At 39.5% G+C, this 14,274-nt stretch overlaps 1 protein-coding gene across 3 annotated transcripts in view; it reads left to right on the top strand.

The window, feature by feature from the left end:
* The window catches only part of GLIS1 (GLIS family zinc finger 1), a 260,795-nt gene extending 246,979 nt beyond the window's left edge, over positions 1 to 13,816 (top strand). For all 3 annotated transcript variants that reach the window (XM_042464927.1, XM_042464928.1, XM_042464926.1), the window contains exons 10-11: positions 6,646 to 6,813; positions 13,198 to 13,816. In XM_042464927.1, coding sequence (XP_042320861.1) covers positions 6,646 to 6,813; positions 13,198 to 13,337 — 308 coding nt within the window. In that variant the 3' untranslated portion in view covers positions 13,338 to 13,816. The remainder of the gene's footprint in view (positions 1 to 6,645; positions 6,814 to 13,197) is intronic.
* Positions 13,817 to 14,274: the final 458 nt, after the last annotated feature.

Genomic DNA, 14,274 nt, shown 5'->3' with positions numbered 1-14,274 from the left:
TTTACACAATGGCCACAACTTTAATGCATAAAGCAGGGGTCATAAATCAATCATAAATCCAGCAAAGTACCATCATAAATCAATCATAGAACAGCCAAATTACCATCATAAATCATCCAAAATGCCACCATAAATCATTAATATTGCCATAAATAAATGCAAATTCTTATAGAACAGACATGGAGACTGATGAGTTCATATTTAGCCAATTGTTCAGCAGGGCTTTGACCCACTCCTGTCCTGTTATATCCCTGTGTAGGGCACGTGTCCCAACAAATTGGCATGATTAAGCCTGACTTGGGAGGTGGAGGGGTAACCCACATCTGCCCTGACTTCAGGCCCCCCCCCCCCCCCCCCGGTCAGTTCTGGTATCCCCTGCATAGTTTTTATCAAGCCCAATGTCTGCTCCTCTTTCTGATAACTGCCAGTTGTGACAAAGCAGCATGAGTAAGATGCTCATACATCCAGGAACTGCCTGCACAGATATTTTAAGTGTGGGTAACAACAATAAAGCACTGATGTGCGATGCTAAAATTACACAAATATCTACAAAAGCAGCTAAACAACTAATACAGAAAGCATACCACAACACACATACATACACACACACTACAAATTCCTCACTCCCAAAGAAGGTGAAAAGCCCATGCTCCAATAACATGGGAAAACTCCATCCCAGTCCCTGACGGTGACCAGCCAAGGCCTGGGAATACAGTGCAAGCGAACAATGTGATGTTCGGTGGGTCATTTGAACATCCGGGTCCAAAGTAGCCAAACACAATGTGGGCTGGCCTTAATATGCTGGCCAAATCTTACTCAAAATCTTGTGGAATCACAAAATCCCACACGCATTGCCAGGGACTGGGGTGAATCTTTCCCCAGTCTCCAGGAAATCTTGTGATGGTTGAGGCTGCTTTGAGACTTCGTCTTGAGCTCCGAGCAGTGGCTCCGAGCAACTTGGAAGAACATCCCCTTAGTAGCCCATCACAAATGCAACCCCTTGGCAGCGTTGGTGTGAGTCTTCTTTTAACATATTGTTTGTCCCCACACAAAAGCTAATGTCAGTAGAAGGTGAGCAGATTGTTCTGTTTGGAACAACTGGGTTCATTTGAACTGAAGAAGCAAATTTATGATAGGCAGCAAATGATGTACGAGCACATTACAGTAATAAACAAACTATGAAACAACAGGGGGAACGCTTACCTCCTCAAGAGTACAGCAGAAACAAATACACATGACAGGTATTGAATTCTTTTCATCAGTTGCGTTTATTCTGCAACAAAACCACATATCATCCTGGAGAGAAGTTTTGCTTTGTAATTCTTCTGTGTCTTACAGTTGTTGTTTTTTAAAACAGTCATTCTCAGTAACGTATTGCTTTAATGCTGAGAAAAATGGAATTAAAGTTGCTACCTAAAAGAAAATCCCATTGACTTCAGTAGGATTTGAGAGATAGAATTGCATTGTAGAAGCTTTTGTGCTTTCACGAAACAATTATAATACAGTGGTACCTTGGGATACGAAATACCCAGGTTACGAAATTTCCGGGATACGAAAAAATCCCATTGGAAATAATTGTTCCGGGTTACGAATGTTTTTTCGGGTTACGAAGAAAATTTTTGGTGCTTTTCGGCGCTTTTTCGCACGAAACGCGGCTTTTCCCCATTAGCGCCTATGGCAATTCGGCTTACGAAGGCTTTTCGGGTTACGAAAGCGGCCGCGGAACGAATTAATTTCGTAACCCGAGGGAGCAGTGTACTTTTATTGGGGCAACGAAAAGGACCACAAATGTGGGCAAGCTTTATAGATCGGGCAAGATGTTACAGAAAAAAACACATTGGGAATGGGGAGAGAAAGGAGGAGAAACAAGTTGACATTCATCTGAAGAAGGATCTGCAGACATCAGGTGTTGTAATGCTATTAGTTTCCATCCCAAACCTGGCTCTGGTTTCATTTGGAGTGGCCCCTATGGCATAGTGGGAGACCACAGGCAGAAAAGTTTGATCCTCCATTTTTTAAAATATAAACTCCATCTGAAAACTGAAACTCCATAGCAGGTTCTAAAAGGTATATGGCCTGTTATCTGTTTGGTCTGAGTATTGTTAACTCTCAAATAAATCTCCATTGGATAAGTTATAGATGAGAATGCATGGACAATGAATGAAAATAAAACCCCACAGAATTTCTTACTTCAACTGTAGTAACATCGGATGGAAATTGTTATGCATTGAAAATTTGCCAACCAAATGAAATAGCACAGCTATTTATATCTTACATGATGTCTTTTCATAAAGATTTTATGTAATTTGACGCGTTTGACTTATTTGTACTCATACTTTTAAGTGGAATGACATAAATGAATTGGCATTTAATAGACATATTCCAATAATTTCCTTATTACATCATTCGTTTTAAAAATGCTTTAGATTTTTAGGTTGCGGCTTGAGGGAAATAGAGGCAACCAGCACACTTTGTGATGTGGTTAACTACAGCTTTTCTGTGTCATATTCAAAGCAAAATTGTAACTGAATGTTATGTTTGGAACAGAGTCGACTCCTTTATTAACTGTTATACTTCTACATTTTATTCCACATAAAACATTTAACAGTGATCATTTAAACCGACAGGGTGTTTGGGAAATTCTTCATTGGAAATTAGCTGCCATGGATTTGATTTAAATCTGACAAACTGAAGGAATGCTTGAAATCTGTTGGGGTGGGGGAATGTCAGCTCAGCTCTAGCAGCTGCCAGAATGTGCTATATTTCTTAAAAGAAATAGAAATGTTTCTTTATGAAAAGTTTTTCCCAAAAAAAAGAGGAAATGGCAGATGGGGAGGGGAGACTAATTTTATATCATTCCATGAACTGGTTTGTATTTTACCCCTTGAGGAGTTTAAACTCTTTTTAAAAATTCCACATTCAGAGTTTTGTCCTAAACCACATGTGGTTGTTAATTGCACTATCGTTATGGGATTTGAACCTCATTTTAAGCTCCCGCTGTTACCCTGTTCCATCTTGAAAGATACTTTGGCATGTGGGGCCAACAAATCTGTAAGAACTTAAGAACAAAATGTAAAAATTCAAAATGAAACAAAACAAAACCCACAACAGAACAAATATTTTTCTCTTCTACCCGTTTAAAGAATACAAATGGTACAACACTGGAATTATGAATTTTGGAATGGTATCCAAAACTGACTGACAGCATATCCACAGTGAAATGTAATGGAGAGTGTGTGCAGCAGCTAGAAATCCTGATTGAGGTAGCAAAGACACCCCTGGCGCAAAGAAATGAACTTAAGGTTGTATTACAGCAACGCTGTGCCAGGATAAGAAACTTAATTAGGCTTCGCAGTACATCTAGCTTTATTTTAGGGATGAGCTGAGAGAGGAGCTAGTGGGAAGAGAAGAAGTGGCAATACCCCCCTCAAAGTAACAGTTTATATCACTGAAGGGTCAGGATAGGTAGCAAGATAAGAGGAGACTTTGGGTTTCTCAAACCATTTAACCCTACTGTATTACTGTACTATTGCCTTCTCTGGAGCATTCTTGATACTTTAGTGCTATTTTTTTCTCTCACTTCTAACAAAATATCACAAATAAATGGCGCAATCCTATCTGCAGTTGTATTATTTATTTATATCTTACTTTTCTCCTGAATGAGACTCAAAGTGGCTTGCACATAGGCAGCTTTTTTCATTCTATGTGTGTGTGACTGCTGAAAGAAACACAAGATGCACCATGTCAAGCAGTATGGTTTAAAGGGCAGGACTCTGCTTTCCAACTGTGTGTTCACCTACATTTCACAACAAAAAAATGACTTGTGTCATACATAAATAGCATCTCAAGAGGAGCCCTGGTGGCGCAGTGGTTAAATGCCTATGCTACAGCCACTCACTCATAAGGTTGCAAGTTCAATACCAGCAAAAAGGCTGAAGCTCAACTCAGGCTTGCATCTTTCCAAGGTCGCTAAAATGAGTACCCAGATTGTTTGGCTTACACTTTGTAAAACACTTAGGGAGTGCTTAAGTGCACTGATAAGCAGTATAGAAATGTACTCATTTTAGCGACCTCGGAAGAATGCAAGCCTGAGTTGAGCTTCAACCCTTTTTCTAGTATTGATTTCACAACCTTATGGTTTGTGAGTGAGTGGCTGCAGTACAGGCATTTAACCACTGCATCACCAGCGCTGGTCAAATTTCACAATGAAGATCATTCTCAACACCATTTTAAAGAGCCACTTTCCTGAGTTGCCCTTTGTGGACTTGACTTTTAACAGGTAAATCCTCGTACTGAGAGTACTCCTTTCCTATTATTCAAGAAAGTTCTTTCTTTAAAAAAAAAAAACTTCCTAAAATACAACATTTTTAAAGGAAAACTTTCATTGGACAATCCAAGTTTTATCTTACCTGCTCCTTGAATTCCACCCTCTCAGCGTTCATATGGCAGTTTCCCTTATTATTTATAGTCTTTTCTGCTGAACTGTAGATGTGATTACTTTAAAACAGGAAACATCTCAGGGGAGGGGGAATTGTATTACCACTCAACTGTGTGCTAATGGCCTCTGTTAAAATAACGATCATTGTATTTTGTATTTTGATTCTCTCTGACCCCAACCACCACATTGTCTGCTCACTTGAACATGTATATATTAATCTGCAAACTGTAGCAACACTTTGGGCATCTGATGAATTGGGTGGCATGAAATCAAACTGGTTAATCTTTACGTTCCCACAAGACTATCATGTTATTTGAACAGAAATTGTGTCATTTTGCTATTCCACACAGTCTCACTTTCTACTGACCATAAATAAAAGTTCGCATTTATTTACTCATTATATGTAATTAGACAGTAATATACACATATATGCATATAAAGTTATACACTGTACTACATAAGTACTCTCAGAGCATTTCAGCTTCAAAAACAGGAGAATACAACCAAGTGTAAAAACATAAATCAATGAAAGATAGAATAACAGCAATAATGAAAAATACCAAAGATAGATAAACTGATACAAATTTCTGTCTTTTAAAGTCAGGGCTAATACAAAGATAATCACCTGGTACTAAAATGGCAGCAGGTCAAGAATCACTAAGACCTTTCTGGAGTAGAGCCTTCCAGTGTTGGGTTGCTAAGTCACCACCTGCGTCTTCTGTCTAGTGGATAGAATTAAAAGAAGGCCCTTCTCAGAGAAACCTGAAGACTGAGCATATTCATATTGGAGACTATGGCCCATGAGTTAGCCTTATCTCGTGCCATACCAGCGCAAGACCAAATTTAACTAAGTCTGCTACAGACTGGGAGCAACTGTAACTGCTTTCAGGGTGACAGTAGTAAAGTAAGGACATTCAACTGTATGGATAGTAATACCATACAATTTACACATCAGGAAAATAATGTTTGGGTAATGTTTGAGTGCAGAATAAATGTTATTTTAGTCTATATCCATTTATCTAGGAGTCACCATCATTTAAGTCAGTGGGATTTTGTGAGAGTAGACATATAAAGGATTGTGCTATTAAGCTGATAAATCAGAGTGGAAATTCTGTTTTTACTATAGAAGTGTTTCTAAATTAGCAAGTCCAATTTATAACACAGTTACTATAACTGCCAGACTCAGGGCTGAACAGGCCAGCAGGAAGGGGCGGCTTGAAGCTCCCTGCCCCCCCCCCCAAATGCTTTGGGGCTGGAGCAAAAACGCTGCAGTACCAAAGGTGGCCTCTGATGCTAGTCCAAATAGGAACGGAAAAGATCCACTCCTATTTGGGTAGGGTTTGAACTACCTTAGGTGGCCCCAGTGTACCTTCCAGGAGCTCCAGCAGTATGCAGCATTAAAACTCCATGGCCCCAGAGCATCTTGAAACTGCCCCTGTCTGATTGACTGGGCAGCTTCTGGGCTTCCTGGGGGCATGCAGTTCAAAACACCATGCCCCCAAGCCACCCAGAAGCCGGCTTATGAAGCTGGTCTGTTCTGGACCTCACGATTTGAGACAGTCTCAACAGCTTGTTCAGTTTATTTGATTTTCCTGTTAGCCCACAGTGTCTAAATGCTAAGTGAAGATTATATTGGTAATTCCCAAGTGTTGTGCTTTTTTCCTTTTATTTTCGGGGGGGGGGGACCAATTTGCTTAGTTAGTGTCTTCTTGCACTGTTCTCTGGTTTAATCCAGGGAAAACCTAGCAATATGTCCTATATCATGTTTCTTTGTCTGCTGTGAAGGAGAGTGTACAGAGTGATGCCACTGAACCTTAATCTAGTTGACACCAGGCTCCAAGTAGTAGGAACATGGACATCAGGATGGTGTTGGCATCATTAACAGGGTACTAAACATGCCCCAAATAAGCCTGGAATTTGACACCATATCAGTCCTAGTGATGACTCCACCATTTACCTAAAAGTATTGGGTGATGATACCAGATCTACTTTTACAAAGATGAGAGGCCCTTTGAATCCAAGCCATTGTGTTTAATGCTAGCTTAAAAAATAATTCCCATAGTATCACTAAACTTAAACCCTGGAGATAGATGTCAAGTCTGGATTACAAATGTTTAAGAGCTAGCTATTGTGACACATTATTTTCAGTAAACAAACTAACTGCATTCTTCCATCACTATAACTTTCTAAATTACATCTGCTTGCAGGTTATCAAGGCACCTTTCACTCTATACAGAACTGTTTCCACTATGGAGACTGCTACCGAGCAATGGACTCATCTGTCAACAGTGATGTGGTATCAGGGGAATCAAATTGCTTTAACCCTTTGCGACAAAATGGATATCACATTCTCAGTGCACCTGTTGCTTCAACAGGTAAATTAATTTAACCATCTTCATTTAATCTTCTTTCAGCTTTCCCTGTAAATGTCACACAGCTATTAACCCCAAATTTCTATGCACAGTTAAAGCAAGTAGGGCACTGCTTTAAAAGAAAAAAATGGGGCTTGAAATGATCATTCTCTTTGCTTCCAGAAAGTAAACTTGAATCTCAGCATAGCAGTATCACTTTAGGGAGAAAATCCACAGATTGTGTGTGGATTAAAGCTGAAAAGAATGCAATTATTCATTTCCATATCGAAAAGCAGGTTTCCTGATAATTAATAAGCCCCTTTGGAAAGAATAATAAACCACACGTTTTGCACATATTCTTACTGATATTCAGCATTTTAACGTGCTTCAGAGGAATTCTTCTGAGAAAAACACATATTTTTTTTGGTACAAAATCTGTTTTCTATGTAGAAAATGAGTTTTCTTTGTACAAAACAAAACAAAACACTGGCCAGATTCCTGTATGGGACTTACATGTCCGTAGGTGGACATTTATGCAGGCATTAGAATTGGTCCATTTCATAACATCTCTATCCAGAAGAAGATTGATTTTACATTACTACATAATAGGGCCCAATGCTTGCCAATGTACATTGTGCACCAATGTGCATCAGTCCCAGTGCACATCTGACACTTGCTGGTGCTCCAATACACATCCTTAGAATTCACTAAGGTTTTCTTACTGCCTCTACTAATTAGCTAAGTATACATAATGTAAGTAAAAAGTGATATAAGATTCTGGAAACAGTTTGCTGCACAGGATATAGATTTTGTATGAAAAACTGGAGGTTTTCTCTCAGAATGATTCTTCTGCAACAGCTCTGGGCACTTAGATATAGGGAGAAAACTATGAATGAATATTCATTTTCTCCCACAGTGGGTGGGGGGGGACTACCATAAGTATTTGTTCTCACATGCAAGGAAGAAGTAGTCAGGGATTTACATCATTAATGGGGATACAGTATTTAGAATACATATGTACCATGTGTGAGAACACACACACACACACAAATTCAGGGTGGGATGTTTAACTCTCACTTTGCCTTTGAGGTTTATATTTTCTCTGTCTTTTTAAAGTTGCCCCTTTGATAGCACTGTAACGTCTGTTGTTCAGTTTAACATCAGATTTCAAATTTGGATTGACAGTCTGCTGTAATCTTTAAAGAACAGGCAAAATAAACTTTCAGAAGAAACTATTGGAGTATCATGGCAAGACACCAAATTAAACATATATATATATATATATATATATATATATATATATATATATATGGTCTGAGAAATAAACTTTTATGAAATATTTCAGTTCAGTAATAAGGTTTACAAAGGTAAATACCTTTAGCCTGCGAAAAAAGAACAAATATCTCTGCAGTTCCATTGTACATTCTGCAGTCAAATTTGAGCCATTTGAATATTTGGACGTTAGCCTTAATTTTAGTGAGATTAATTTTATGGTGCCATCAGATATGAGTTTGTGCCTGGCAGCCTGTTAAAGTCAGATGTGGGCAGAAGTCCACATTAGACCTGCAAATTTTTGCTGAGGGCACTCATGTCGGGGGTTGGTATTACCTCCCTCACTTCATGACGACCAAGGCCTTCCCCAGCTTACCACTGAGCTGATGCAGTGCCCCACTCAAGCCATTCTGTGGCTGGTGGAGAGGGGAGAATCAGAGAAGTATCCGGCTATGTTCTTGTACCCAGTTGCAGAATGATTACATCATCTCCAGAGACCTCTGGAGAACCATAGTAGATCTCAGTAGATGATGGCTATGGGGAACAACCAGATGTTTCTCTGATACCTCCTCCTCTCCACCAGCTATTGAATGAAGTACATCAACAGAAAGTCCAGGGGCTACTAAAGGGCCAGCTGTAGTGTACTTCTGCATGGTGCTGTGCCATACAGGATTATGGCCTTTGTCAGTTAGGAGTGCCAAGTATGAGAAATGTCAAAATGCTGCTCTGTTACTGCTTACTCTAATAACAGCCCATGAATTGTTATTTTTATTTCAGTAAATTGGATGGTTTATAATGCTACCAATGTACGTTTGTCATGCTGTTTGCCATTGTCTATTTGCTACACAGACACATAGGCATATTTATTTTTTGTGTGCCTCTCTATTTCACCTTTTCACTCTTGAAAATTTCCATTTGTAAACTCCTTGGAATAAGGTTTTTGTGTGGTGTTTGCAGGGCTTATGATAGTCCTGTGCTATGTACACTGAGGTTATGGTATATAAACAAAGCAATTAACTAATGTAATATGTTTTTCTTCACGTCACCTGTCAATTTATGGCAATCTCATGAATTAATTACTAAGAGCCAAATCCATCTGTTAATCTCAATTAGTACAGACCCATTGAACCATGACAAAAGCTGCAGAAATAATGCAGTTTGACACCACTTTAACTGCCATGGTTCAGTGCTATGGAATCCTAGGATTTGTAGTTTGTTGTGGCACTGGAGCTGACAGAGAAGGCTAAATATATACACATCTAGAATTGCATATCATTGAGCCATGGCAGTTAAAGCAGTGTCAAACTGCATTAATTCTGAAGTGCAGATGAGGCCTCATCCTACATTAGGTGAATCTAACAATTCAATTTGAGACTATGACTGAAAATTATATATATTCAAGATTGCAACACAAAACAAATATAAGCTTTATATATATATTCAAACATTGAACATTTGAATGCAATAGCTGCTACACAGAGCCAAAAATATTTGGAATTTGGTCCCAAATTTATTTGAACTAGAGTACTTCAGAATGTTTTGTAATATGCAAACTAAGCAAGTTTCTTGCACAGTGGGCATTGCTTTACTGGATGTCTGTCCAAAATGAGATGATGGAATGGAGTGGATACCTCGGAGAAGGATAGCAAGTTCCAGAGCTCCATATTTTCTTCATCCACATCTTAACCTCTTAGCTTCAAGGGAAACAGTCCTCCCTTCCCACTTTTCCCTTGAGCCTAGCATCAACAATTTGCAGATTTAGCCTTTAAAAGGAAATAAAAAACATAACCCTACAATTTGGTGGACTAGATTTTAAAAATCTAACCTTTTTACACTTCAAAATAGCAAACATTGGGCCTGAACAGACAGGCCAAAATAAAACCACTTTGGGTCACTTTGGAGGTATGCTGTTTAAATGATGCATGCATCCTAAGAGGCCGGAAGCCGCGCCAAAGCCACGCTCCAGTCCTAAGGACTGGAGCGCAGCTTTGGGGCAGCTTCTGGCCTCTTAAGATGTGTGTGTCATTTAAACAGCATACCTCCAAAGTGACCCGAAGCAGCTTTATTTTGGCCTGTCTGTTTGAGCCCATTAGTTCTGTTTATGTTTTTTGGTTCAGTCATTCAGTCTGACTCACACACTAGGGCTTAGAAAGAAGAATGTACAAATATTATTAAATATTTGTAATTAACTCCTTTCCCTAATAAGTAAGATATGTTACGTGATAGTTGTAACTTCAGTTACCATTTGATTCTTTCTGCAGTATAACTGTAACTTTTATGAAGGTTGCATGTTAACATTTATCTGCCTCTCAAATAGCAGTATAAAACATTAATGCAAGGAGGTGGTGAAAAGTCCTCAGCCTGACCAAGCCATGAAACTTACATGCTATTCACATATTCACCCAAAGTTCCATGCATTTAGCACTTCATTTCTCAAGTATATTTAACCCTTTAAAAAAATTCTGATGTCTGGTCATTGAAATACTGCTCTGCTCCTGCAGTCACCTCTGAATCATTTGAAAAATTCCTTCCTCTCAAAGTCTTTTTAAGGTTTGGAAACAGGAAATAATCAGATGGATCAAGATGTGGTGAGTAGGATAGTTGGTCTATTTACTCAAACTGCAAATTCTTCAAAACATCTGTTGTCTGACCAGCCCTATAAGCAAGGCGCATTGTCCTGTATGAAGAGAAAACCTTTCTGCAGCTTCCCTCAATGCCTTCGGCCCGTTACAGACAGGCCTTAAACTACGGACTCAGTCTGTACTAGGGTTAAAAAGGGGCATCGCTTCCGGAGGCCCCTAACCCTAGTACGGACTGAGTCCGTACAAAATGGCGGTGCCCCTTCCACATGGGGGCTGCCATGACGTCACGAACACGCCGCCTCCAAATGGGGCGGCGCGGACGGCGCTTAGTGCGCCCTTTCGGCAGAGCAGGAAGGAGCTCCGAAACGGAGCTCCTTCCTGGTTTGCGTCACTGGCGCAGCCGTGTGAAGGCTGCACCAGAGACGCAAATCAGAAAGGGGCCGAGTGGCCCCTTTCTGAGAGTCCCCACCACCGTTGGGGTGTCCTTGGGGCTTGAAGCCCGAAGGACACCTCTTTCCAGGCCGCAGGGAAGCAGCCTTTTGCCGCTTCCCTACGGCCTGGAAAGCGGCAGATCGGGGCCTCAGAAGCTGCCGTTCTGGCAGCTGAGGCCCCGATCCGGCGGGGAAAGGGCCAGTTACAGGCCGCCCCAAATGGGCAGTCTGTAACGCGCCTTCATTTCCCTTCAATGCCTTCTTTAATCAACACAGCGTGTTTCAAAAACCGTGATGAGTCATTAAAAAAAATAGCACTAGATCAAAATGCTGAAAAATAAACTTGGAGGTATCCACTCGATTTCATATCAGGTCAGCATTCAAATATTTTGGCACCCATTTAGCTGACAGATTCTGCATAGCCAACTACTCATGAATTATAAACCAAATGTGTTCTTAGCATATATCTAGTGTTTCAGCAATTGGTTTAGCTGGGATTCATTGATTTGTTAAAATCAGGTCATGAACATGCTCAACAATTTCAGGAGCTGGCAGTGTTGAAAGCATCCCAGACCTTGCTGCATCGTCAGTCTCAAAAACTGCACGCTGAAAGTTGGCGCACAGTTTCTTCACAGTTGACTATGACAGTCACTTGTCACTCAGTGTTTGCATCATACACTCATGGATTTCTTTTGGAGTTTTGTTCTGCAGGAAAAGGAACTCTATGATATGCTAAAGCTCAGTAGTTGAAAATTTCACAGTTTTGTTGAGTCATTCAAAAATGTCCTTCCTTTCAAAAGTTTTCAAAGTCTTTTTAAGGTTTGGAAACAGGAAATAGATGGATCATCAGATCTACCAATGATCTGAAAAAATTCAGAAAGTAGAGCTATGATCCTGCAAAGTAGCAGTTTATAATACAAAATAACACTCTTTAAAGCTACAGTGACAAAATTATGCTCAGAATTTGAGAAGCCGGTTAAGCCAATAACTTTTCATCACCTCCTCATAATGAGGTACAGATTTTTTTTCTCCCAAAATATTTAAGATTTGACAATAATTTCTATAAGGCCTTTGAAAGTATGAAATGTAGAAGGGAGAATTGCAAATATTGGATGAAGCTGGTTGACACTGAGCAGAAAGCTCTACCAGTGTAGTTCCATTGGAGAAAGTGCAGGCCGCTCCTTCATTCCTAAGCTATACATGGCAGCTGGATGGTGCCCAGGTATACCCCTGTGGCCAGATGGGGCTGACAAGATGGAGCTGTGTGTGTGCACTGTCTGGTTTCCATGCATAGCTAGGTAAGAAGGAGTGATGTCCAGGAAAAGCAAGACTACTTCTATTTCTGTGGCTGCACAATGACAGGTAAATGGTGGCCAAAGGAAGCTCTTCACCTCTGCCCACCAGTTGGCTGAAACAGTGTGCCAGAGTTCCCACTACACAAGAGAAAAGGCACTAAAAAAGTAGGTACTAGATACCCCCTTTTATACCACCCATGAAAATACTTAGGTCGGCATAATATGTTGTCACACCTGCATAAGTCACCAAAGGATTCTACCCTGAACCAGAAAGTGCTTTTCAGATTTCTGCTGCAACCACACACATGGCTGAACAGACTAGCCAGTTTTAAACCAGAAAGTGACTTGGCTTTGCATCTTTACAGGTGGCTGCAAATGTGAGCTGCTAAGGGGTTGTTGTTGCTTACTGCAGCTTCCAAAATCAGATGAAGTCAAGTATGTTCAAGGTGGTACCAAGACTCCCTAACTGGAAATCATTGACAAAAGCCATGCATATGAAGTTTATTTGTACCTTTATGGCAAATTATGATTCATTACGTAAAATCACACACAGTAGGACATTTCTATATGAAATGATGCAGCTGTCAGTTTCCTAACTCCAGGGCCAGGACAGACTACAAATGAAGATCAGTGTACTGTCTTTTTTTTCCTGCATACATCATACTGACAGAGAATGGGGAGATTATTAAAGGAGAAAGGATTAAGCACCCCTCACAGGTTTTCAAAGCCAGTTTGCCTTTATAAAAGAATGAGCATCATTAGTTAATTTCCAGTTGTCTTATCCACCTTGCAGTATTAATCAGTATCATGTGTTTGCCATATTTTCAGGGTATGAGGTCATTACTGAAGCACAGTGCATATCAGAAGAAGAAGTCATCAATGGAACAGAAGAGAATAATGGATTTTTCCAAAATGGCACTTTTGATCACTGTTTAAATCATATTCCTCCCATCTACGCAGACACTTAAACCCAGCTTGAACATCTATCTTCTCTATCACGCTTATTATGCCTTTTTGTATTTACAGAATTTTTGTTCAACAGTGTTTCCTGTATTTAATCTGCAATTTTTATGTGCTCATTTAACTCACTCTCACATTTACCAATCTTATTTTTTTTATAAAGGAATATACTGTATAATTATTGGTATGTATTCCTTTGATGTGGCACTTTGAAAATTATTCTCTTAAGGGAGAAGGAGGAGCATATAAACCTGCTTGATGTGTAAGTTCCTTTTAGTAAAATATAAATCTAAATTATATAATATGCTTGTAAAGAATTTTTTAAAAGTATGTTTTCAATTTAAGAATGCTGGTCCCTTTAATCACAGTTAATTCATTGGATGTTTTCTTGACTATAAAAGGACTTCTTTAAAAAAATCACAGACCTCATGTATATAAAAGTGTTCTCTTTGCTGAGCTGGTTTTATATTTTCAATTTTACATGAAACCATTAAAAACTGGAAACAAATCTATTGTCATTTTCTAATTTAATTCTGCCAAATCTTAACGTCAGTGACTTGGAGCTCATATAGTTGTACTGTCCAGTTATTTGTAATTCTTTCCCAAAGTGCTGCAGTTTAGAAAGTTGGTCGCTTGATGGCCTTCCCACACAATTTATCTTATTTATGAAGGTGGGATAATTGACTTACAATAAAAATGACTTTTTGGCACCATAAGGACTAACAGATTTATGGGACAACTTTTCCTGGGATAGATTCCATAGAAGCTGATGTCATATTAAGTTTGTTAGTCTTTAAGGTGGTACAAGGTGGTTTGTTGTTTTGACTGCCACGTACTAACACAACTACTCCTCTGAAACTGATTTACATCAAGCTCATAAGTTAACAGATGCATACCTTTTTGACATGGTGATGAAGCTAAATAGTTTTGTGCTGGTCTCCATGC

The sequence above is a fragment of the Sceloporus undulatus genome, chromosome 4 (genome assembly GCF_019175285.1).
Source record: "Sceloporus undulatus isolate JIND9_A2432 ecotype Alabama chromosome 4, SceUnd_v1.1, whole genome shotgun sequence".
Classification (NCBI taxonomy): domain Eukaryota; kingdom Metazoa; phylum Chordata; class Lepidosauria; order Squamata; family Phrynosomatidae; genus Sceloporus; species Sceloporus undulatus.
Note: the sequence above shows the minus strand (reverse complement) of the source record. Positions and strands in the feature narration are given on the sequence as shown.